Raw genomic sequence first — 26,864 nt, forward strand, 5'->3', positions numbered from 1 at the left:
TCACAGCTCTTGGTAGAAAAGTCTGTTGCCCTCAGTCACAACCAGCTCATTATTTTTGTAGACTTTTTAAGTTAGATCTTCAACGCTCGTCCGCTCTTACATTGCTCCTCCTTTTTCTTCTTCCTTATCCTCCTCTTCCCCCTTTTCCTTCTCCTCCCCTTCCTCCTTTATTTTTTATGAATATATCTATTAGTGTGTGAGACTGATTCTTGATGACACTAAAGACCTCAGATCAACCCCTTTAGATTTTCCAACTCTGTCTCAATCTCTGTTTTCTTCCACGGTGTATTCGTTATCATTCAACTACCTTTCATCTATCTCTCATCATTTTCCTCCCTCCTTCTTTACCCTGTTCCAATTCACCTTTCTCTCCCCATTCTGTTTCTTTAGAGGAATATTCTCTCTTCCTCCCGCCTTCCACTGTCACAAGCCCAGTCTCTTTTTTCTTTGTCCATCTCTCACTCCCTCTTGCTGTCATTGTATTAATCTCCTCTCTCCTCTGTCTTTTCCAACCATCTACTTCTCTCTCTCTCCTCCTCATATTTCACTCACTCTTTAACTGTATCTTCTCTGTGTTTGTGTGTGTGTGTGTGTGTGTGTCCCTTCCCCAGGACTGCTTCTCCATGGCTAACATGTCGTGGTACGGTGGCGCCAGCGTCCAGAACCAGAGCTGGCCAATCAACGAGCAGAATGTCACCATGCAGCCGTTCACTGTTAGCAACCTCAGGGACAACCCGTCTGGCTTTGGCTCAGTCCTCGAACGCTACTTCCTGGGCTCGTCAGGTAAGGGGTCTTCGCCTTGACAACAAGCGCAATATCTGGTCCGTCGGCTTAATAACGGGTGCAGAATGAGAATGTTGCCAGATTGATTTAGCTAAAAGTTGCCCCTATTCACCTATACAGCGTTAGATATGTTTTCCATCCCCTAATGGTTATGGTTAGGACAGGGGAAGAGATATCTGATTCTATATCTGTGGTTATTGGTGACTTGATGAGTCACAGGGACAGGGGAAAGCCCTGTCGTTGTTCTTTTGTTGACTTACTGTATCACTTACAGGCCTACGGGACACATGCTCTGTAAATAGAGTGTAACACAATACAGATTGTCCCTGGGTTTATTCATTGAGAGATTATACTACAAAAGGCAGGAAAACCACCACATTTACATGAACTCCTAGGGATGCAGCACTAATTGCCTTTTATTTCTATTATTAGAAGCAACAGATTACTTTATTGGACAGGTTATTTTTGGGGGGGGGGGGGTGTTGGTTTTATCGGGATAGGAGTGTAGGGAATGCCATGCTAGTGGTCCCAGCCGGATGTAAATGTGTGTGTGTGATGAGGGGTATTGCAATGACCCCCGGGGACTATGGACTACCACGCCTGCTATGTGTGGCATGTGTGACAGGGCCTCTGAGCTCCAAACCCAGTCTCTGCTTAAAGTGAGCCATATGTAAATGCCAAACACACACACACTCACACAAACACACACACACACACACACACACACACACACACACACACACACACACACACACACACACACACACACACACACACACACACACACACACACACACACACACACACACACACACACACACAATGAGAAAAGGGTACGAAATACAAAGACATCTTAATACAATGTCTGTGAGTCGAGGTTTGTTTGTGTACGTGTGTGTCTGAGTTTGTGTGTATGTGTGTGTACGTGCGCGCGCGTGTGTCTGTGTGTGTGTGTACACATGTGTGAGTGAGAGAGTGTACCATGACTGTGTGTGTTTCTTGGAGCTAAAACATGCTAATCTTTGTCCCAGACAGCTTTGCCAGTCCAGATCAGAGCATGGGGCAATGCATCAACTAAAAGCCATAATTATCATCATGTGATACAAACAAAAGCCCTTTGTGATTCATCACACCATTGTTTCCCCACTCACACACACACACACACACACACACACACACACACACACACACACACACACACACACACACACACACACACACACACACACACACACACACACACACACACACACACACACACACACACACACACACACACACACACACACACACACACACACACACACACACACACACACACACACAGTCTTATATAACATAGTAGCAGGGGCTTAACTGTCACATGACTTAAATCTCTTCTCCACCTTCTGAGAGGGCAGCAGTAATGTCCAGGACCTTTTAACCCACTATCTATCACTGTGCTTTGAAGACAAATAACAATAGTGCTCTGGGCTGAAGCTACTGCCGCTATCTCTGGGCATAGCAAACCTGATCCTCAACCATGTCAGACATGCTAATGTGATACTAATGCTAACATTTTGCAGGTAATATTTCCTCATTCAAAAATGTAGTGCCGGTTTCCCAGACACAGATTAAGCCTAGTCCTGGATTAAAAAGCTCCACTGAAAGCGCTTTTCAAATCAAATTGTATTTGTCACATACACATATTTAGCAGATGTGATTGATTGTGGGTGTAGTGAAATGCTTGTGTTCCTAGCTCCAACAGTACAGTAATATATAACAATTCACAACAATACACACAAATCTAGAAGCAAATAATGGAATTAAGAAATTAGGACGAGCAATGTCGGAGTAGCATTGACTAAACTACAGTAGAATAGAATTACAGTCACACCTGCTCCCTCTCTCCCTCCCTGGCACTCGAGGGCACCAGGCTGCCCTGCATTACTCCCTCCTGACACCATCATTACACACACCTGCTTAACTCGTCACTCGCATCAGTGACCATTTGGACTCACCTGGACTCAATCACCTGTATTATTTCCTTCCCTATATTTGTCTGTCCCCCAGCTCTGCTCCCCGCTTCCGCATTGATTGTCGTATGTCTCTGTTTTACCCGGTTCTGATGCTGTTCCTGTCCTGTTCCATGTCTGTGTAAATTAAATGTTCACTCTCTGTACCTGCTTCTCATCTCCAGGGTTGGTTCTTACAGAATACAGTATATACATATGAAATTAGTAAAGCAGTATGTAAACATTATTAAACTGACTAGTGTTCCATTAGTCAAGTCACCAGTGATTCCATGACTATGTACTGTATATAGGGCAGCAGCCTCTAAGGTGCAGGGTTGAGTAACCGGATGGTAGCTGGCTAGTGATGGCTGTTTAACAGTCTGATGGCTATTGTGCCTTCTTCACCACACTGTCTGTGTGAGTGGACCATTTCAGATTGTCAGTGATGTGTATGCCGAGGAACTTGAAGCTTTCCACCTTCTCCACTGCGGTCCTGTCAATGTGGATGGGGTGTGCTCCTTCTGCTTTTTCCTGAAGTCCACGATCAGGTCCTTCGTTTTGTTGACGTTGAGGGAGAGGTTATTTTCCCTGGCACCACTTCGCCAGGGACCTCACCTCCTCCCTGTAGGCTGTCTCGTCATTGTTGGTAATCAAGCCCACTTCTGTTGTGTCGTCTGCAAACTTGATGATTGAGTTGGAGGCGTATGTGGTCACGCAGTCATGGGTGAACAGGGAGTACAGGAGGGGGCTGTGTATGCACCCTTGTGGGGCCCCTGTGTTAAGGATCAATGAAGTGGAGGTGTTGTTTCCTACCTTCAGCCCGTCAGAAAGTCCAGGACCCAGTTGCACAGGGCGGAGTTCAGACCCAGGGACCCGAGCTTGATGATGAGCTTGGAGGGTACTATGGTGTTGAAGGCTGAGCTATAGTCAATGAACAGCATCCTTACATAGGTATTCTTCTTGTCCAGATGGGATTTGGCGGTGTACAGTGCAATGGCAATTGCATCGTAAGCAAATAGGGGCGGTAAGCAAATTGAAGTCGGTCTAGGGTGTCAGTTAAGGTAGAAGTGATATGATCCTTAACTAGCCTCTCAAAGTTCTTCATGATGACAGATGTGAGTGCTACGGGGTGAAAGTCATTTAGTTCAGTTACCTTTGCTTATTTGGGTACAGGAACAATGGTGGACATCTTGAAGCAAGTGAGGACAGCAGACTGGGATAGGGAGTGATTGAATATGACCTTAAACACTCTAGCCAGTTGGTTTGAGGACGCGGCCAAGGATGTCTTCTGGGCTGGCAGCTTTGTGAGGGTTAACATGCTTAAATATCTTCCTCACGTAGGCCAAGGAGAAGGAGAGCCTTGGGAAGGAGAGCCAGTCATTGGGAGCAGTCCGCGTTGATGGCACTGTGTTATCCCTAAATCGGGCGAAGAAGGTGTTTAGCTTGTCTGGGAGCAAGACGTTGGTGTCCGCAATGTGGTTAGTTTTCTCTTTGTAATCCGTGATTGTCTGTAGACCCTGCTACATGTCTCGTGTCTGAGCTGTTGAATTGCGACTCCACTTTGTCTCTGTACTGAGGTTTTGCCTGTTTGATTGCCTTATGGAGGGAATAACTACACTGTTTGTATTCAACCATATTCCCAGTCACCTTGCCATGGTTAAATGCAGTGCTTCGCGCTTTCAGTTTAGCGCAAATGCTGCCATTTATCTATGGTTTCTGGTTTTGGTCGGTTTTAATAGTCACAGTGGGAACGATATCCCCTATACACTTCCTGATGAACTCAGTCACTGTGTCATTGTATACATCAATGATATTATCCAAGGCTACACGGAACATATCCCAGTCCACGTGATCAAAACAATCTTGAAGCATGGATTCCAATTGGTCAGACCAGCATTGAATAGACCTTTGCATGGGTACTTCCTGTTTCAGTTTCTGCCTATAGGAAGGGTGGAGAAAAATGCGGACATTATCTGATTTGCTGAAGGGAGGGCTAAGGATCTTGTAGGCATCCCAGAAGAGAGAATAGAGTCCGTGTGTTTAAAGAACTTCGGTATCATTTTCCTCTAATTTGCATGGTTAAAATCCCAAGCAACAATAAATGCGGCTTCAGGATATGTGGTTTCCAGTTTGCATAAAGTCCAGTGTAGGTCCTTGAGGGCCGTCGTGGTATCGGCTTGAGGGGCAATATACACGGCTGTGACTATAACCGAAGACAATTCTCTTGGGCGGTAATACGGTCGGCATTTGATTGTGAGGTATTCTAGGCCGGGTGAACAAAAGGACTTGAGTTTCTGTATGTTATCACAATTACACCATGATTGGTTAATCATGAAACATACACTACCGCCCTTCTTCTTCCCGGAGAGATCTTTATTCTTGTCTGTGCGATGTACTGAGAACCCAGCTGGCTGTATGGACAGAGACACTATATCCGGAGAGAGCCATGATTCCGTGAAACAGAGAATGTTACAGTCCCTGCCTTGAGCTCATCTACATTATTATCCAGAGACTGAACATTAGCGAGTAATATACTTGGAAGCGGTGGATGGCGTGCCCGCCTCCTGAGTCAGACTAGAAGTCCACTCCGAATACCTCTTCTTTCCTGGCTGCGTTTTGGAGCAGCCTCTGGGATAAGTTCAATTGCCCTGGGGGGCCGAACAAAGGATCCAATTCAGGAAAGTCGTATTCCTGGTCGTAGTGCTGGTGAGTTACCGCCGCTCTGATATCCAAAAGTTATATCCAGCTGTATGTAATAACACAAAAAACGTTCTGGGCTAATAGTGTAAGAAATAACACACAAAAAAACAAAATATTGCAAAGTTGCTTAGGAGCTAGGAGCAGAGCTGTCATGTCTGTCGGCGCCATTTTTCTTTTTAGCCCAGGGCTAGGAAAACGTACCATAACGTATAGAGCCCACGTGGTTCTCTATTCTATTTGTTTTACATTAAATGCATTGTATCCATTTCTTTGGCTCCTTTGTCTCTGCCCTCCATTGAAAATGTGTGATTTTGTAGAGTGAATCCACGGTAACAATGAACTCAGGTTTCATTGTTCTACTGTATCTACTGAACGTGATAATAGCAGCAGCTGATCAAGCTGAAACGCAGACTGTCTTGGGAAAATCAGTGATCTGTCACTGTAATATTGGTGAAAGCAAAAGGGTGGAAACCATGTTTTTACCTATCCACTCACTTACAGATCACTGGTCTATCATCTCTATGGGAATAGAAGTACCCAGCTGGAAAAACTGGTAACAATGACATGGTCAGATTACATACTGGTTGTATAAAGATGACATCATGGTCAGATTACATACTGGTTGTATAGAGATGTTTTGCTACAAATAACAACCAGAATATGACGTCATTCCCATAATGTCTTGATCTTGTCATTAAAAATACCATTGGTTACATTGTTAAGACCAGGGGGTTGTAATATGGTGTAAGATGTTTACAATCAGACAATGACCTCATTAAGATGTCACACCAAAACCTGATCAGGTAAGTTGATCAAATGGTTTTGAGGAAACCGATTGCCTTGAGCCATTTGAGTTGGCAAATGAATCATTTGATTATACTGTACTGTCAATGTTTGAGTAAGCAATGTACTAAGCAAAATGTAAGCAAAGTGTTCCTGTTAGCTGTACTTGAATAAACAACGTAAATGTATCATAACACTATTGATTGAAGCTAACTTAAATTCTGTTGTTGGCTTTACTTGAATAATTGAGTGGAGTGCTTAAATTATGTTGTTGGCTTTACTTAAATATACTATGTTATTGACATGTAACCCTTGTCAGTGAAGTTGACGTAAACACAATTGAGTTAAGGTCACTTGACTGTGAAAACCTGCTACTTAAATGGTTTAAGGAAACCGATTGCCTTAAACCTATTAAATTAATGTATATGAAACAATATATCTGTAAAAAACTTGTAAAACAAAGTTACTTTTGTCCTCCGGATAGGGGGTACAAAAAGCACAGCTGATTGGGGGTACTTAGGGACTGGAGTTGGGAAACAATGACATAGGCTTACTGATATAACCTGGTACATCAACAGTATATCATTGGTAATAATTGACAAAATATCCACCAGAGAAACATTTGTATATTTTGCCTAAAATCACTTGTGATAAGTGCCGGGCTTGGTTTAATTTGCCTTGGTTTATTGAACATTTACAAAAAGTCAAACTCTTTGCTACCTTTCAAATACTATTATAATACTTTCAAGGTGTAACAAGTAGTTGATCTTTGAACCAGATCTGATTCCAGCATTATGTGCAGTGCCCTAAAGATCGGAGTCCTCCGTCTTGCCTGTAGCCTAGATCATGACACCTCAGAATGTCAACCAAAGCGTCAGCGATCCTTCCATTCTTTGATGCCCTCTGTCAGTACAATGTCATAAAACAAGGGGTGTGACGGTCGAGCGCAGAATCGAAGGTGTTCGGCATGTCCTGGTACGTTATTTGCAGAAATTGCATACACCTACATTTGGAAATGACAGACGGCAAAGAACAGTTTTTAGCAATATTATCACAAGTTTGGCACAGCAAAACAATTGTTATATTTGTGTAAAAAAAACAGCTGTGGAATTTTACCTTCGACTACCTTCCACCTGTAAAGGAACTCCTTTACAGGTGGGCTGTAGGTGACGTCACAGAGCAAATGTGATCTGCATCAAGGCTATACTTGAGATGATAAGAATAGTCCATCATGTACTGGATTCTGTTTGTCAATGTCTTCTTGAAGGTCTGAGTGTCATGGGGAGAATCTCAATTGCATTTCCTCTCTCTTTGTTTCCATCTCAAAACCCCATTGGGTGAGAAGGTCAGAAGGGAGGGAACTCTTACCTTCTCGTCCATTTGGGTTTTGAAAAGGAGAGAGGATCTGATGACGTCATGTTAGCTATTACGACGTAATGTTGGCCCTGGCATGCCAGTTAGCAGCCTGATTACTAGCTTGACAGATTAACCTTTGAAATTTGACAAATTAACACACATGGTTCAAATGAACAATGAAAAACTTTATACCATTGAGAAAGTATCCACTGTTGCCGGAAATAGTTGATTACAGCTTGCTATGGAGATAATACCGATTTAAGGAATCGTGGCGGTTTAGCCGCCATGTTGGAAGTCATTTTTCGGAACTTGACAAATGTGCCTTTGGAACGTCAACGTGCATGACGTCAGACGTAATCAAGGTCACACTTGAAAGAGCTTGCATCTAACTAATTTGTTCTATCAAATACACTCAATCTTATTGAGTGCAACCTATAATAACTAATAATTGAGAAATAACTACTGAGTGAAAGTGAGTAAATTTTACTTTTAGTAACCTTTTAGTAAATTGTACTTAATTCTTTTAGCAAGATATACTGTTAGGTTTCACAGTGCATGTGCCATGGGGTTTGCCAGCTGGGAAGTCAGAATGCATGTTAAAGGTATTCAAACAGGCCCTGAGACTCAGGCATTGGCTGTGAGAGACTCTGTCTGTCTGTCTGTCTGTCTGTCTGTCTGTCTGTCTGTCTGTCTGTCTGTCTGTCTGTCTGTCTGTCTGTCTGTCTGTCTGTCTGTCTGTCTGTCTGTCTGTCTGTCTGTCTGTCTGTCTGTCTGTCTGTCTGTCTGTCTGTCTGTCTGTCTGTCTGCCTGCCTGCCTGCCTGCCTGCCTGCCTGCCTGCCTGCCTGCCTGCCTGCCTGCCTGCCTGCCTGCCTGCCTGCCTGTCTGTCTGTCTGTCTGTCTGTCTGTCTGTCTGTCTGTCTGTCTGTCTGTCTGTCTGTGTGTGTGTGTGTGTGTGTGTGTGTGTGTGTGTGTGTGTGTGTGTGTGTGTGTGTGTGTGTGTGTGTGTGTGTGTGTGTGTGTGTGTGTGTGTGTGTGTGTGTGTGTGTGTGTGTGTCTGACTGTACTCATAGAGATTATTTTAAATTACTAGAGGGGCTATGTCATAAATACTCAAAAGTTCCAGAATGGAAATCCAAAACCAGTCTAATTGGAATGAATGGCAATAGAGGCATAGGTGATGCATGTCCTGCTTTTACTCATGCAAGAGAATAAAAGTAAGGCATGTGATGTATCAGAAATGGTGTAATGGAATTAGAGTCAACTTAAAATATTGTAATATAATTATTAATGCAGTTTATACAGGTTTTATACACATTTTCTGTATAAAAAGCCTTTAAAATATATGTAAACAGACCTTAAATGTCTCAGGAAAGCTGTGAGTGCTATTATATGATACAACCTCAGTACTTGTTGCATTTGCTACTTGTCTACGTCCTATCATCAAATGATTTGAGCCAGTGTATGCATGTGGATTGACTGCATAGAGGGCTTGCAGTTGACGTATATATATATATATATATATGCCATTTAGCAGACGCTTTTATCCAAAGCGACTTACAGTCATGTGTGCATACATTCTACGTATGGGTGGTCCCATGAACCCACTACCCTGGCGAAGCGCCATGACCAACTGAGCTACAGAAGGACCATACTTATGATGCCTCCTGGCGGCTATGTTGGAAGACCACCGCATTAATTATTCCGGCAACAACAGTTAAGTGGCTACCCCAAACTGCATGATAACAGTGCCTTAAACTAGTTGATCCATTACCACGATCATTTTCTGTGCAGTATTTGGCTGCTCTAACAAGGCAGGAAAGAAAATATGAAAAACACATGTTTACAGATTCCCCGCAATCATGAAACACCATTGGTGACATCAAGAAGATAAGTCTCAGGAACTGTCAGAAATGCGAGAAAAAAAAAACATTTAGCCCGTCAAGACCTGAAACCAGACAGCTGTCAGTACAAGGTCTGCTACGGTAATTTCATCACTGGTATGTCAAGTCTGATCGATTTTGAGTGTAGTTTAGCTGTTATGCTAAGCAGGTGTTAACAACAACAGTATGTTAGCTAAAATTAGCTAGCTAGATAGCTGGTAGTCTAGCTATTAGTATGTGTCCCAAGAGTCTCAAGTTTTGGGGAAGCAATTTTTTCACCATAAAAATGCACCTTTATAACAATGGATCGCATGCGTCTATCATCACATTTGCAGACTAATTGTAAGCCTACTATTCCTAATGTTATGAGTAGATTGGATAGTCATAATTTAGGCTATTTAACAAGCGCTTATTGGCAAAGATCTAAAGGCTATACCAGAGACTTTTCTTTCCTTTGTACAGGAAACGTGGCCTTTGATAATGTCAGACTTTTACTACACTTTATATGACTGAAGACATTAGCAGAATCATTTTTTATTTGATGGTAGCCTAGGCCTATTCTGCTGACACTGACAACAGATCAATAAAAATGACTATGTCTTGAATGTAACCATGTAATCTAGGCCTATGAAAAAAGGGTCATGGCTAGAATGGATCTAGCTTTTGTCAAATTAATGTCAAAAGTACATTAACCCTAACTCTTTTCCTTATCTTAACCTAATTATCCTAACCTGCTACATTAATTATCCTAACCTGCTACATTAATTATCCTAGTCTGCAGCGTAAATTACATTAATTTGAAAAAATATGGATCCCTTCTAGCCATGACCATGAAAAGGGGAGACACAAATTGTGCAATATTAGGTCCATATAGCCTGGAGGAGGACATTATTATCCAAAACAACTCCAGTGACACTGAACCACTCAATCATTTGTTGAGAACTTTATTAGTAAGAGGAGGGAAATTGTATAGACACTACAGCATAGGAAAAATGCCGCAATAGGATAGGACAACTTATCCCATTGTTCCAGCCCAACAATAGATGTAATCTATATATGACACTAAAACACCTGCTGTAATTAAACACAACCAAACAAGAGCCCGGATGGTTTAGGTGACCTAAAGAAGTGATATTCTAACATCAGGTGTGATTTTTATTTGTTTATGTTCTGTTCACCAGCTGACCTTTATCAAGACACCAATGTCAACTGGATTCCCCCTGTGAAGATGAGGAATTCTGCAGCAGCATCAGATTCTACTTTTACTACGTTGTCCTTTTCCAGATATGAAAGGAGACATCCCTCAGTTATACGAGATGGTTGTTAAATGCTGTGCTTTGGTTAATCTGAATGATTCTGTTGTGCAATATTCTGTTGTTGTATGGGTGAAATTAAAAGTATTTTGTTTGTCATCTCTTAATATATTTATTATATTAAGAGATATTTATATTAAGAGATATTATAATTGTTGTGGTACTCTTAGGCAAACTATTATCACAGTGGCACTTCCAAGTGCCACTCAGACATTCTGGTTGAAAAGTATCTGGAATTGAACTTGGTAGTAGTAGTGTGAATGTTTCAAACCTCTACAGCAGGGGTGTCAAAGTCAAATGGACGGAGGGCCAAATAAAAAATTTAGCTACAAGCCGAGGGCCGGACTGTTCGAATGTTCATTGAAAATTTTTTAAATGACGCATATAGTCTAGTGAACCTAATTGAACCTACTGAAAACCTAACAAATATATTCCAATATGATCAGATAAATAAAGCAATATTTTCTTATGGCTCTGTCAGTAATCTTTAATTTTCAACAGACACAAAAGACAAATTTCCTTTATATAAAAATCCACATAACATGAACATTAAATGAAAGAAACCGGTATTCAAGGCACCATCAGTAGCCTATATTTTCTATTTTAGCAAAAGTGGGCTAAATTTACTTCAAAGAAAAAAACAATAATAGCAATTTTCTATCATCCACTCAACTGAAATATTTTAAAAATATAATTGGATTGAAATACAATAAAATAAAGTGCAAAAATCTATTAATCAAAAACAACACTTTGTTTAAGGAGAAGTAACATGCAGTGAAAACAAATATTAAACTTTAACTTTTAAACTTGAACTGAGTAAAAACTCTAAATATGTGATTGCACAGTAATGTTCACTTGTTTGAGGTTGAGGGTGATACTTGGTGGTGTCCCATCTTTTCCACAAGTTCATCAATGTTCGGGGTAAGGCTCTGAGCTGAGGAAATCCTCAGAATTGAGTGGAGGTGTTCAGCAGTAAGTCGACTTCTGTGTGATGTTTTGTTCAAGTTCATCAAAGAAAACAGTTGTTCACACAGGTATGTGCTGCCAAACATAGACAACGTTTGAGCAGCCTGGATGCGCAGCTGGGGCATTGTGTCGGGGAGGAAACGGGCGAACTCCGCAGCACCCACTGCCGCATATTTTGCCCTCAGTGCATCATTGCATTGGAGGTCAATCAACTCCATTTGGAGGTTTGGTGGTGAGCTTTCCACGTCAACAGCAAATGGGTTACCGAGCAGTTCCAACCTGCTTTTTTGTGCTTCAAAGTCAGCAAATCGGCGTCGAAAGTCAGCGGCAAGCATACCTATTTTATCAGCCAACTGTGCGCTCGGGAACGCACTGGTAGATAGCTTCTCTTTCATGGTCTGGCAGCTGGGAAAGTGGCTCAAATTTTCTTTCCGCATCTGCGTCTCCCACAGAGTCAGTTTGGTTTTAAATGCCTTCACTGTACTGTACATATCAGAGATGACACGATCCCGACCCTGCAGCTGCAAGTTCATTGCATTCAGATGACTCGTAATGTCACACAGAAAAGCCATTTCACACAGAAACATTTCGTCTCGGAGTTGTGTTGTGTCTTTCCCTTTGCTGTCCAAGAACAGACAAATCTCCTCACGAAGCTCGAAACATCTTTGAAGCACCTTTCCCTGGCTTAGCCATCGCACCTCTGTGTGATAAGGCAAATCACCATGCTCCGTTTCTAACTCCGTCAGAAATGCCTTGAACTGGCGGTGATTCAAACCTTTGGCTCTGATAAAGTTAACTGTGCGCGTGATGATGCTCATTACATGCTCCATTTTCAAGGCTTTACCGCACAACGCTTCCTGGTGTATGATACAATGATAAGCTGTCAGCTCACCTGTCGCGTTTTCCTCTTGCATCTTTTCCCGTATCTATGCCGCCAGTCCGCTCCTGTGTCCACACATCGCAGGTGCTCCGTCGGTTGTCAAACCCACGAGTTTTTCCCAAGGCAGCTCCATCTCATTTACACATCTTGACACCTCTTCATACAAATCATGCCCCGTAGTTGTGCCATGCATAGGACGTAAAGCCAAAAACTCCTCTGTCACGCTTAGGCTGGAGTCCACTCCGCGGATGAAAATTGACAACTGGGCAATGTCAGAAATGTCGGTGCTCTCATCCACAGCCAAGGAATATGCAATGAAATCTTTAACCTTTTTCACAAGCTGCTCTTTTAGATTGATGGACAAATGGTCTACTCTCTCGGCAATGGTGTTTCTGCTCAGACTCACATTTAAAAAGAGTTGCCTTTTTTCTGGGCAAACTTCGTCACAAACTTTAATCATGCAGTTTTTGATGAAATCCCCCTCCGTAAATGGCCGGGCTGATTTAGCGATCTCTTCTGCCAAAATAAAACTGGCCTTGACAGCAGCCTGGCCTTGTGATTTGGCTTTTTTGAACAGAGCCTGTCGAGATTTGAGGCCTCGTTTTAATTCCTCTGCCTTTTGTAGCCTTTGTTCCATGTCCATATTCTTGTTTTTGTCCGCGTGTTTCGTTTCATAATGTCGTCTCAGATTATACTCTTTCAGTACCGCCACACTTTCTCCACACAGAAGACACACAGGTTTTCCAGCTACCTCCGTGAACAAATACTCCGACTCCCACCTTGTTTGAAACCCCCGGTTCTCAGTGTCCACCTTCCGTTTTGCCATTTTTGATGGGTATCTGAAAGTTAATTTTACTGTGATGCTGACAACTGCTGTGCCAATAAATATTGAAATGAAGCAGCCTACTGCTCGGTGCGTCACCGTTGCATTGTGGGAAATGTAGTATTGGTGCGTGTAAAAGATCTGCGGGCTGCCGGCTTGCTGCGGTCTGCGGGCCGGTTCTAATAACAAATCAAGATCATCCCAGGGGCCGTAAAAAACCTTCTCGCGGGCCGGATGTGGCCCGCGGGCCTTGACTCTGACATATGTGCTCTACAGGATCAGTGGGTCCACCGCGGGACAGGTTTAGCTAACGTAGGCTAATGCTATTATCATGAGGTTGTAAGTAACAAGAAACTTTCCCAGGACATAAACATATCTGATATTGGCAGAAAGCTTCAATTATTTTTAATCTAACTGCACTGTCCAATTTACCATAGCTATTACAGTGAAATAATACCATGCTATTGTTTAAGAAGAGTGCAGTTATGAACTTGAAAATGTCTTAATAAACCAATTTGGCACATTTGGGCAGTCTTAATACAACATTTCGAACAGAAATGCAATGGTTCATCGGATCAGTCTAAAACGTTGCACATACATTGCTGCCAACTAGTGGCCAAAATTTAAATTGTACCTGGGCTGGAATAATACAGTATGTCCTTTCTCTTGCATTTCAAAGATGATGGTACAAAAAAAGAAAAATAAACATGTTTTGTCCTTTGTATTATCTTTACCAGATCTAATGTATTACATTCTCCTACATTAATTTCAAAGTTCCACAAACTTCAAACTGTTTCCTTTCAAATAGTATCAAGAATATGCCTATCCTTGCTGCAGGGTCTGAGCTACAGGCAGTTGGATTTGGGTATGTAATTTTAGGTGATTTTTTTTATTTAAAGGGGCTAATCCTTAGAGATTTTAAAGCTAAGGATCCCATCACTTCCTGCTTCCAGATATTTCACCAGCAAGATTACAAGGGTTGGATTTGCACTAAACAATTTCTTGTCAGACAAGGTAACATCAAGTTCTAGTATAATGATTAGTACACTATATATACAAAATAATGTGGACACCCCTTCAAATTAGTAGATTCGGCTATTTCAGCAACAGCCGTTGCTGACAGATGTATAAAATCGAGCACACTGCCATGCAATCTCCATACACAAACATTGGCAGGAGAATGGCCTTACTGAAGGACTCATTGACTTTCAACGTGGCATTGTTATAGGATGCCACCTTTCCAACAAGTCAGTTCGTCAAATTTCTGCCCTACTAAAGCTTCCCTGGTCAACTGTAAGTACTGTTATTGTGAAGTGGAAACATCTAGGAGCAACAATGGCTCAGCCGCGAAGTGGTAGGCCACACAAGCTCACAGAATGGGACCGCCTAGTGCTGAACCGCTTAGTGTGTAAAAATCATCTGTCGTTGGTTACAACACTCACGACTGAGTTCCAAACTGCATCTGGAAGCAACGTCAGTACAAGAACTGTTCATAATGAGCTTCAATGGTTTTCCATGGCCAAGCAGGTACACACAAGCCTAAGATCACCATGATTAATGCCAAGCTCTGGAGCAGTGGAAACGCGTTCTCTGGAGTGATGAATCATCCTTCACCATCTGGCAGTCTGACAGACAACTCTGGGTTTGGCAGATGTCATGAGAACGCTACCTGCAGACACAGACACAAATGTGAGCAGTTCAGTCATCTGCACCCAATAAAGCTAGCCATATTTTTATAGCATACAGTACATATTCTTACCTCTGTTGATTGATATCCATTGAATTGTGTCCATTTTCTGATTTGAGAAAGATTTGCACAAATATGAAAACATAGATGGTATCTTCATAAAACAAAATCACTTCAGATCATACAAGTGATAAACCTTACCTTAAATTGAGGAGAACTTTACATTTTTCAGTTAAGTACCTCCACCTGCTGTCCTTTCATATTCAAATCCAAATGTTTCAGTTGGGCAGGTAGGTTCCTACAAGAACCACCACCAACTAAGAGGTTCCTCGATGAACCCCACCTACTATGGGGTTCTTGGAAGAATCTTTTGGCGGCAAGTTTCAGTACCAAGAACCCTAAGGTTCTTCGAAGAACTTTGAGGAACTTAGAAGAACCCTTGTTGAAACCCTAATTCTTAGAGTGTATGTTAGGCCCGGATCTGGCAATGCCATTTGGTTGTGGGTTACACTAGTTCATTTAGCAAACAAAATTTGCTTAGAATTGTGTGGCATTATTTTATATAATTTTATAGTATGAAGAATACAATTGAACATAACTGAATAAAATAGAAAGGACATTTTCTCCAAACGATTTGAGGGAGTGTGCACATGTGGCTGTTCTGTGTTGAGCGGTTAACAAAACAACAGGTACTCTTCTATGCTTAACTTAGAGTTATTTATGTAACTTTAGTTGTGATACAAATGTTGAGCTATATGTTTTGATTTTTAATACATTGTAAGGCTGCATGATGCAACTCTAATGATGATTTGAAAAAAAATCACATGAAAGGCATGAGTTCTGCTTTGTTTTTTTGTGCAGGTTGTACACACTTCATCAGTCTCTCGTTTACAATTTGACAAGCACTTGATAAGGCCTCAAATTTCCTGGCTGCATCCTCTTTGTGTGGCTATAATCCCCCTAAAATAATCCATGTCTTTTGCGGCCAGTGGCCGTTGTTCCCTTTGGCTGAATGTAATAATTATAATTCCCTTCTCCCCGAGGGTGCCGAAGCACCTCTCACTTACATGGCTCTCAGTCACATGATCAGTTCTTTCTCACGATTCTGACTAGTCTCCCACTCCCTGCCGCTGAAAAACATCCCTACAGCATGATGCTACCACCACCATGCTTCACCATATGGATGGTGCCAGGTTTCCTCCAGAAGTGATGCTTGGCATTCAGGTCAACGAGTTCAATCTTGGTTTCATCAGACCAGAGAATCTTGCTTCTCATGGTCTGAGAGTCTTTGGGTGCCTTTTGGCAAACTCCAAGTGGACTCAAGGAAAAGTCTTGGTGGTTCCAAACTACTTCCATTTAAGAATGATGGAGGCCACTGTGTTCTTGGGAACCTTCAATTGCTTGGTACCCTTCCTCAGATCTCTTCTTCGACGCAATCCTATCTCGGAGCTCTACGTTTAATTCCTTCGACCACATGGCTTGGTTTTTGCACTGATATGCACTCCCAACTGTGGTACCTTATATAGATAGGTGTGTGCCTTTCCAAATCATGTCCAGTCAATTCGAATTTGCTACAGGTGGACTCCAATCACGTTGTAGAAACATCTCAGGGGTGATCAATGGAAACAGGATGCACCTGAGCTCAATTTCGAGTCACATAGGGTCTGAATTAGAGGTTGACTGATTATGATTTTTCAACGCCGATAAAAAAAAAAGCTGATACCGATTCATCGGCCAGTTTTTTTAAATGTATATATATACACACATTTTTGTAGTAATGACAATTGCAACAATACTGAATGAACAATGAACACTTTTATTTGAACTTAATATAATACATATGGGCTTTTGGATTGGTGTTCTTAAGGTGATTCCACAGGTTGGTGGTATTTTCTGATTTAGCCGTTGCTGACAACATGCTTACATCTTTATCACAAATAAGACACCTTGCTTTCCCTGGTGCCAATTCCATGTCATTGTCCCACACTGGTGCTCTGCTTTTCTCTGCCATCTGTAAAACACACACACAGCTCTGAAGTAACAATGATACTGAAGAGTCTGCTTAGGAGACAAATACTCTCAACTGTTTGAATAAAAATAGAGTTTAAGTTACCTGTGATGAATGTTGAAAACAAAAACTGTTATTTCTATATGCAGGAAATCCTATTTTAATAATGGACATGGTAAGAATTGACTACCAAAGTACGAGTCATAATTCCCATGACACCTTATTGCAAAATCTGAAAAGCGGTTCCTTCATTCATTTATTCCATAAGATATTTTTAGATTCACTTAAAATAAGGTCTGTGTTTCGTGTAGGCTTACACCACATTGCCAATTGTATAACTGTGTCGATATCCATAGTACAAGGTAACTCTGATCAATATTGGCTAAATATAAGCAAAGATCTTTTTTATTTGAAGAGTTGATTTATGAAAATATTTTGACAAACGTTACTTTATCCTAGTGAGATTTACACGGGTATCAAAAAGCTGAGGCGGTTTAAGCACGAAACACAGACCTTATTTGAAGTAGATCAAGACATTCTGTATGGAAGACATGAACGGTAAAATAACGAAGGAACCCCTTTCAAGTTCAGCCGCAAGTTATTACAGGAATTATAACATGTCGACTATTTCTCTCAAAACCATATACCTTTGACTATTACGAGCCTGCTGCTGCCTACCACCCCTCAGTCAGACTGCTCTATCAAATATCAAATCACAGACTTACTATAATAAACACACAGAAATACGAGCCTTAGGTCAAATCCAGAAACTATCACCTCGAAAACAAAATGTTTATTCCGCTCCATATTTTATGGGTGGCATCCATGAGTCTAAATATTCCTGTTACATTGCACAACCTTCAATGTTATGTCATAATTACGTAAAATTCTGTCAAATTAGTTCGCAAAGTGCCAGGTGGCCCAAACTGTTGCATATACCCTGACTCTGCATGCAATGAACGCAAGAGAAGTGACACAATTTCACCTGGTTAATATTGCCTGCTAACCTGGATTTCTTTTAGCTAAATATGCAGGTTTAAAAATATATACTTGTGTTTTGATTTTAAGAAAGGCATTGATGTTTATGGTTAAGTACACATTGGTGCAACGATAGTTGTTGATTGATTGTTGATTGATTCGCGTAACAGGCGGGCTCCTCGTGAGGCTGGTGGTTAGAGCGTTGGACTAGTTAACTATAGGTTGCAAAATTGGATCCCCCGAGCTGACAAGGGAAAAATCTGTCGCCTTGTTCCTAGGCCGTGAAAATAAGAATGTGTTCTTAACTGACTTGCCTAGTTAAATAAAGATTAAATAAAGGTGTAAAAAAATAATAATAATAAAATCGGCAAAATCTGTGCCCAAAAATACCGATTTCCGATTGTTATGAAAACTTGAAATCTGCCCTAATTAATCGGCCATTTCGATTAATCGGTCGACCTCGAGTCTGAATACTTATGTAAGTAAGATTTTTCAGTTTTTTATATTTAATACATTTGAATAAAAAAATGTAAAGCTGTTTTCACTTTGTCATTATGGGGTATTGTGTTTAGATTGCTGAGGATTTAAAAAAAATGCTATCCATTTTAAAATATAGCTGTAACGTAACAAAATGTGGGAAAAGTCAAAGGGTCTGAATACTTTCTGAAGGCACTGTATTTATGCCAGTTAGGCTCTACACCCATTGTAAAGCAGATTAATATGCTTAATTTTAAGAAGTTATTTGGCCACTTTAGTTGTGATTACAAACCTTATCAAAACATATATGCCTATGGGCTAGGCTACATGAGGTGTGCGACTATGATTTGAAAGTTGCAAAAAAAAGCCTGCTCTATTTGCCTTAAGCTGGTGATAATGCCATTCATAAGTGATAGGCTAATATTGTCACCCCATCACACTATTCTTGATTTAATAATGTCTTTACATATACTAAATAATATATATGTGAACTTTGTTTTGATTTAGAATGGACCATTATCATGCGCCTGTCTCGAATCAGGGGCAGCGTAAAATAATACATGTATTCTATGCACTTAAATACCGAATAGAGGATGTTTTTCCTGTGGTTCATTGTCATGCCAGCCAGGTAAGCTATACTCCTGTTTAGGAAGGAGGAAGGTTGAGAAATAAATATAGTAGGCCGAGCATACACAACACTGATGGGATCCTCCTATTTTTAATAGAGGCTATCACTCTGTTTTCTCACACAATTGCATAGCCTAATGAAATGTTCGCGCAACATTGAGAGCTCATGGGCTCTCATGAAGTGTTTGATTATATTTTGCATTACATTTGCATGAATGTCAGAGTTATAAGAGGGACAATAGAGTTTGGAATACCAGGCAGTTAGCAAGTTTGGTAGGATACTAATGACCATCAGCAGCAACAGAACTTGAGAAGCCTAATTACGTGACTAAACGGTCACATGGAATTTGATCATGACCGCCGGTGTGACAGTAATACGGTCACCGTAACAGCCCAAGGTACACATATAATCCATGGTATACAAGGATTTACCCTTATTCTCTTGGGACATTTATTGGGACCTCTTATAGGGTTTCATGGCTCTCTTTATCTGAGGACAGAAAACATCTCAAAGAAACAGGCTGTATTATACTCAAATTACACAGCACTGAATATTATGTTGCTCAATCGCTCTGTCCTCATAGTTTTTCTCGCTAGTGACTGGAACTGGATAATCTTTTCATAAAGTCCTCTTACAAAGGTAACTGCTCTATCTAGAATAGCCTACTCTCCCTTCTATGACAGCTGGAACTGCTAGCTAATCCTTTCACCCTCTTTCATGGCTATTAGCTAGCTACAAATGCATTTCGAGTTACAACAATAAATACATCAAGATAGGTAGCTAACTAGCTTATATGAAGTTAGCTAGCTGGTGATATTTAATTCACTTGGCTAGCTATACAGTATGTAAAGTTAGCTAGCTAGCTAACATCACGTTAGCAGCCCTTTTGAATTAGCTTGCACACAAAGTTCCTGTAGCTATCATTTTCAAAATTAAATTTACTTACTTGAATAGGTTCTATAAATGCCTCCACTTTCTAGATCCTTAGAAAAACGAAATAATGGGCAATCTTCCTGAAGTTTCCGGTGATAGCAAAACGCAGCCACCCATGTGGACGATTGGTCTTCGGACATGCCACCTGGTTCGGTTGCTAGGTGATTTGTGATGTAACTGCAAGCTCTCCATTGTTTGAATGGAATTTTGGCAGTTAATTTGAACAAATGTATGCAATCATTCCTTTAAAACTGTCTGGCCATCTAGATAATACACAAACAGTGCAGAAACATTCTAAACATTCATTGTTTCACACAATATCTTATCACAGCACTGGCAAACCATGGTTGACCAACATGGCTGACCTTTGGACTGTCATAAGAAGGTTCATGTCCATTCTAGTATTTTAATTCCTAATTCTATGTCTATACTTCTGTCTGTCTGTTCGTCCGTCTGTCCAGCAGCAGCTGAATACCATGTCTTTGTCTTGGCTGGTAAAATGAGCTTCCCTCGACCCAGTGGTAACCTTTTTATCTCTTGCAGCGGTACCCCATGCATATGAAGACATTGGGACAGTCGAGGGGTGTGTTTTATTTTTTTTGCAGTGGGCTATTGTTGTTTCTCAGTTGTCTAACCTGGGACCTGTCAACTGTGGCCTAGTATCCTCTTTGGTCCAAACCAGGCTTGGCTTTGGCCTTGAGACACTTTGGTAGGTAATGCTTCCTTCTGAGTTCTGAGAGAGAGAGAGAGAGCAACAGAGAGAGAAGAGAGAAAATGGGAGAGATAGAGAAAGTCCTAAAGAGAGCACAGGAGAGAAAGAGCACACGGGGAAGTGACAGAGACGGGAGAGATAAAAAAAAGAGAGGGTAATGGAGAGTACAGGAGGAAGAGACTGCAGGAAAGAGAGAGCAGGAAAGTGACATTTGAGCTAGTTGCCAACTGGGGGAGCTTGTCCTATGCCCACCTGTCTTAAACTGTACAGAACAACTGGAAGTACTGGAGTGCAGATTAGATATCGCTGAGATGCAAGATACCTTTTTTTTTTGGAGCTATCATGCGAGCCTTCTAAAGCCCAAAGGCTTATTCCTATATTTACACATCATTAAGTAATGTAGATACACGTTACAGGGGGTTACCACAACCAAGACGTAAGCATTATTGGTGTAAAGTATACTATAGGATAGGTGATATACTACCGGTTTATAACAGTTGATGATACGTAAACATTGTCACCTACTCATATTAGTGATTCATTAGTGATTCACTACTCATATTAGTGATTCATTAGTGATTCACTACTCATATGTGATTCATGAACTTGGTCTCACTAAGGCTGGGATTAAATCTGAGGCGCATTGTGATGTAGAGCGCTTGACATTAAAGGTATGTGTTTGCGATTTAGCTGACATTTGCAGCATTAACTGTGAATGTGATCTCTGTGAACATCGGGAACATTGCCTTAAAAAGGTGCATTGTCGGCTGTATAGTGCACTGCTCTATAACGCCCCTCAGATTGTTAGTTAAATTCAAATCCATCTCTGATTGGTAAGGTAAACTTTCACAGATGGGCTATACCTGGGAAAACAACATATTATTGAAAAGAGTATTATTGATTGGAAAAATGAATGTTTTGCCAAGTAAAGTGTTTTGTCTGAGAGCAATTAGATATTTGGTTAATCTTGTATATTTCATATTTTATGTGTTTGAAACTCTGAAGTGTGACAACGATTGTACAGTAAATGTTCATGTTTGTCAGATGATAAGCAAAGTAATGTGTCTAGGTGTGTGTGTGTGTGTGTGTGTGTGTGTGTGTGTGTGTGTGTGTGTGTGTGTGTGTGTGTGTGTGTGTGTGTGTGTGTGTGTGTGTGTGTGTGTGTGTGTGTGTGTGTGTGTGTGTGTGTGTGTGTGCACGCGTGCGTGCGTGCGTGTGTGTGTGTGTGTGTGTGTGTGTGTGTGTGTGTGTGTGTGTGTGTGTGTGTGTGTGTGTGTGTGTGTGTGTGTGTGTGTGTGTGTGTGTGTGTGTGTGTGTGTGTGTGTGTGTGTGTGTGTGCACGCATGCGTGTGTGTGTGTGTGTGTGCACGCATGCGTGTGTGTGTTTGCATTTATTTTACTAGCTTTGACTTGTACATCGTACATTTAGGAGACATAATATCATAGCATACTATTTTCCACTCAAATATAATTAGCCTATTTTCCATTCTCTTTTTTTCTGGAGGTCCATAATTCACAGACAAAGGGTTTCTCTTCAAATCCCCTTATGCTGACATACCTAAATAAGACAGATCGCTTGGCTCTCCTCAAAGTTTCCACAACCCATCATTGCAAATAAGGCCCAGAAAAGATCCTGTCCTTTGTTGTTTTCCTAGCAGGCTCTTTTAAATGATGGCCTGATAGCTCCTCCAAAGAGATCACCTGTCTTAGAATCAGTCTGGAACCAATAAAAGTAATTCATTCGGCTGTCTTCTGATATCTGTTATTTTTTCCTCCATTCCCTCCTTCTCCCTCTTTAAAGAAGTTGCTATCAGGGATTAGCGTTTGAAATTAATTCTAGACAATGAACAAGACCTCAGATCAACTCTGTGAGACTTTTCCACTTCTCCCTGCTCTCCTCTTTCTCTCTTTCTATTCCCTGCTCTCTGTCCCTCTTTCTCTATACCTCTCTCTCCATCTCTCATCTCCTTTTCTTTCTCTCCATCTCTTTTTCTTTCACTCTCTGTCTCTCAAACTATATCTTTCCATCTGTTGATCCTCGAGAAAGAGAGACTCTCCTCCTTCTTTAGTTGTTTTTCTAGAAGACCTTGCCAAGCACCGCTCAGAGACAGTAAGGACAGAGTGGTCATACATAGAAGTGGTCTCAAATGTCTTTCAGAAGCAGGTTTACCTCTAGGGCAGTGTTTCCCAACTCCAGTCCTCGAGTACCCCCAACAGCACACGTGTGTTATAGCCCCGGACAAACTGTTGTGGGTACTCGAGTACTGGAGTTGGGAAACACTGCTCCAGGGTACCCCAATCTAAACCACTGGAAACCAGGGTTGTGTTCAATAGTCACCAAACCAATTAAAGTTTTCTGTAAAATACCATGAGAACATTTAGTTTATTCACGAATACAATGATAGGCTCAACTTTGAATTTTAGTTTATTCAGCTTAGTCAATTTAGTGAAAACAGGTTTTTAGAAATGTTTGCTAATTTATTAAAAATAAAGAACAGAAATACCTTATTGACATAAGCATTCAGAACCTTTGCATGAGACTCGAAAATGAGCTCAGGTGCATCCTGTTTCCATAGATCATCCTTGAGATGTTTCTACAACTTGATTGGAGTCCACCTGTGGTAAATTCAATTGATTGGACTTGATTTGGAAAGGCACCCACTAGTCTATATAAGGTCCTATAGTTGATGGTGCATGTCAGAGCAAATGCCAAGCCATGAGGTTGAAGGAATTGTCCATAGAGCTCAGAGACAGGATTGTGTTGAGGCACAGCTCTGGGGAAGGGTACTAAAACGTTTCTGCAGCATTGCAGGTCCCTAAGGACACCGTGGTCTCCATCATTCTTAAATGGAAGAAGTTTGGAACCACCAAGACTTTTTCTAGAGCTGGCCGCCCAGCCAAACTGAGCAATCGGGGCAGAAGGTTCTTGGTCAGGGAGGTGACCAAGAACCCGATGGTCACTCTGAAAGAGCTCCAGAGTTCCTCTGTTGAGATGGGAGAATCTTCCAGAAGGACAACCATCTCTGCAGCACTCCACCAATCAGGCATTTATGGTAGAGTGGCCAGATAGAATCAAATCTAATCAAATGTATTTATATAGTTCTTCGTACATCACCTGATAGTTCAAAGTGCTGTACAGAAACCCAGCCTGAAACCCCAAACAGCAAGCAATGCAGGTGTAGAAGCTCGGTGGCTAGGAAAAACTCCCTAGAAAGGCCAAAACCTAGGAAGAAACCTAGAGAGGAACCAGGCTATGTGGTGTGGCTAGTCATCTTCTGGCTGTGCCGGGTGGAGATTATAACAGAACATGGCCAAGATGTTCAAATGTTCATAAATGACCAGCATGGTCCAATAATAACAAGGCAGAACAGTTGAAACTGGAGCAGCAGCATGGCCAGGTGGACTGGGGACAGCAAGGAGTCATCATGTCAGGTAGTCCTGAGGCATGGTCCTAGGGCTCAGGTCCTCCGAGAGAGAGAAAGAAAGAGAGAAAGAGAGAATTAGAAAGAGCACACTTAAATTCACAGCAAGCCCATGTAATGCTTTGTAGGTTAGCAGTAAAACCTTGAAATCAGCCCTTGCTTTGACAGGAAGCCAGTGTAGGGAGGCTAGCACTGGAGTAATATGATATTTTTTTTTGGTTCTAGTCAGGATTCTAGCAGCCGTATTTAGCACTAACTGAAGTTTATTTAGTGCTTTATCCGGGTAGCCGGTAAGTAGAGCATTGCAGTAGTCTGACCAAGAAGTGACAAAAGCATGGATTAATTTTTCTGCATAATTTCTGGACAGAAAGTTTCTGATTTTTGCAATGTTACGTAGATGGAAAAAATCTGACCTTGAAATGGTCTTGATATGTTCTTCAAAAGAGTGATCAGGGTCCAGAGTAACGCCGAGCTCCTTCACAGTTTTATTTGAGACGACTGTACAACAGATTTAAAGAGGAGTCCGTAATTTGTTTTCTAATAATCATGATCTTTTCCTCAAAGAAATTCATGAATTTATCACTGCTAAAGTGAAAGCCATCCTCTCTTGGGGAATGCTGCTTTTTAGTTAGCTTTGCGACAGTATCAAAAAGGAATTTTGGATTGTTCTTATTTTCCTCAATTAAGTTCGAAAAATAGGATGATCGAGCAGCAGTAAGGGCTCTTCGGTACTGCACGGTACTGTCTTTCCAAGCTCGTCGGAAGACTTCCAGTTTGGTGTGGCGCCATTTCCGTTCCAATTTTCTGGAAGCTTGCTTCAGAGCTCGGGTATTTTCTGTGTACCAGATGGAAGCCAATCCTCCGTAAAAGGCACATCACAGCCCGCTTGGAGTTTACCAAAAAGCACCTAAAACTCTCAGACCATGAGAAACCAGACTCTTTTACCTGAATGTCAAGCATCATGTCTGGAGGAAACCTGGCACCATCCCTCCGGTGAAGCATGATGGTGGCATCATCATGCTGTGGGGATGTTTTTCAGCGGCTGGGACTGGGAAACTCGTCAGGATCGAAGGAAAGACGAACAGAGCAAAGTACGGAGACATCCTTGATGAAAACCTGCTCTAGAGCGCTCAGCACCTCAGACTGGGGCAAAGGATCACCTTCTAACAGGACAACGACCCTAAGCACACAGCCAAGACAATGCAGCAGTGGCTTCGGGACATGTCTCTGAATATCCTTGAGTGGCCCAGCTAGAGCCCGGACTTAAACCTGATTGAATAAATCTGAATGAATCTGGAAAGACTTGAAAATAGCTGTGCAGCAACGCTCCCCATCCAACCTGACAGAACTTGAGAGGATCTGCAGAGAAGGTGTGCCAAGCTTGTAGCGTCATACCAAAGAAGACTCGAGGCTGTAATCACTGCCAAAAGTGCTTCAGCAAAGTACTGAGTAAAGGCTTTGAAAACGTATGTAAATGTGCAGTGGCGACCCGTCATTCAGGGCAGTTGGGGCAGAGCCCCACTTGTTTTGAGCCCCACATTTAAATGTAAAACAATGTTATATTTTAAATTTTGGCATTAATCCATGTCACATATCAGTTTGCAAACAATGTAAAAATATATATGTATCAATGGGCTAATAAAGCCTCATACAATCATGATCTCTTTTTTGTTTTCTTGAGTAAGGCAGCTCCAAAATGTAGGTGTTTCAGCCAAGCTCAGTGCTTTCTGTGGTGGTTGGACAAGCCAGCAGATAATATGGAGCGTTGTACCATGATTGGCTCAGTGATTCTGTCAGTGATTCTGTGACTTCAAAAATTCTAGCCCTTTCGGTGCTGACATAGAGTTACATTAGACGTGCCTATCCAAGAAGTCTCAAGGTCATTGGCCACAGATAAAATGACGTCAAATCACGTTATATGCACAGTAGCTTTAATTGGACTGATCATGTCAACATCATACTTTCAAAATCTTAGCTAGCAGTCATCATCATGAATCAAGTAGACAATCTACTGGCAAATCCTTTTCAATCCGTGTCATATGAAGATATATAATGAAGAGAAATTGTAGATAAAATGTGTCGGTGCACATCGGCCATTGGACATAAACATTACACAGCAAGTTGGAAATCGCAAATTCAACAATGAGTGGTTTGGAAGAAAGTGAGCACAGCACAAAAAGATGAGTCCAAAAATGTATTGTATGCTGCTGCATAAATTATGTAATATGTGTACTGTAGCTAAGAAAGTAATACTAGGTGTATGTTGTGTAGTAAGCTGTTAGTAGCCCATGTGCCTCATGCTAATAGTTTGGTCCCTTTTCCCCTCTTAGTTTTGCCTTCTGTTCTGACTTTGCGGTGCACATGTAGCCTATAGCCTGTTTTAGAGAAATGTAATCATTGAATATTGTAAGATCTTTCATTGTCTGCTTATATGTCCCCGTTATTTATCCTACGGTTCTGACTTGGTGTACAGGGAATGACCCACGTTTTGAAATCTGTCTCTGTACATGTCATAAGTGCTGAACAAAGTTATATTGACA

At 41.4% G+C, this 26,864-nt stretch overlaps 1 protein-coding gene across 1 annotated transcript in view; it reads left to right on the forward strand.

Annotated features, from left to right (window-relative positions):
- Positions 1 to 26,864, forward strand: part of si:ch211-236l14.4 (SITS-binding protein) — a 77,082-nt gene that overhangs the window by 12,290 nt on the left and 37,928 nt on the right. Inside the window, exon 2 of the mRNA XM_046365127.1 lies at positions 612 to 783. Within this exon, the coding sequence (XP_046221083.1) occupies positions 612 to 783 (172 nt within the window). The remainder of the gene's footprint in view (positions 1 to 611; positions 784 to 26,864) is intronic.

Source organism: Oncorhynchus gorbuscha, linkage group LG01 (genome assembly GCF_021184085.1).
Source record: "Oncorhynchus gorbuscha isolate QuinsamMale2020 ecotype Even-year linkage group LG01, OgorEven_v1.0, whole genome shotgun sequence".
In the NCBI taxonomy this organism is placed as follows: domain Eukaryota; kingdom Metazoa; phylum Chordata; class Actinopteri; order Salmoniformes; family Salmonidae; genus Oncorhynchus; species Oncorhynchus gorbuscha.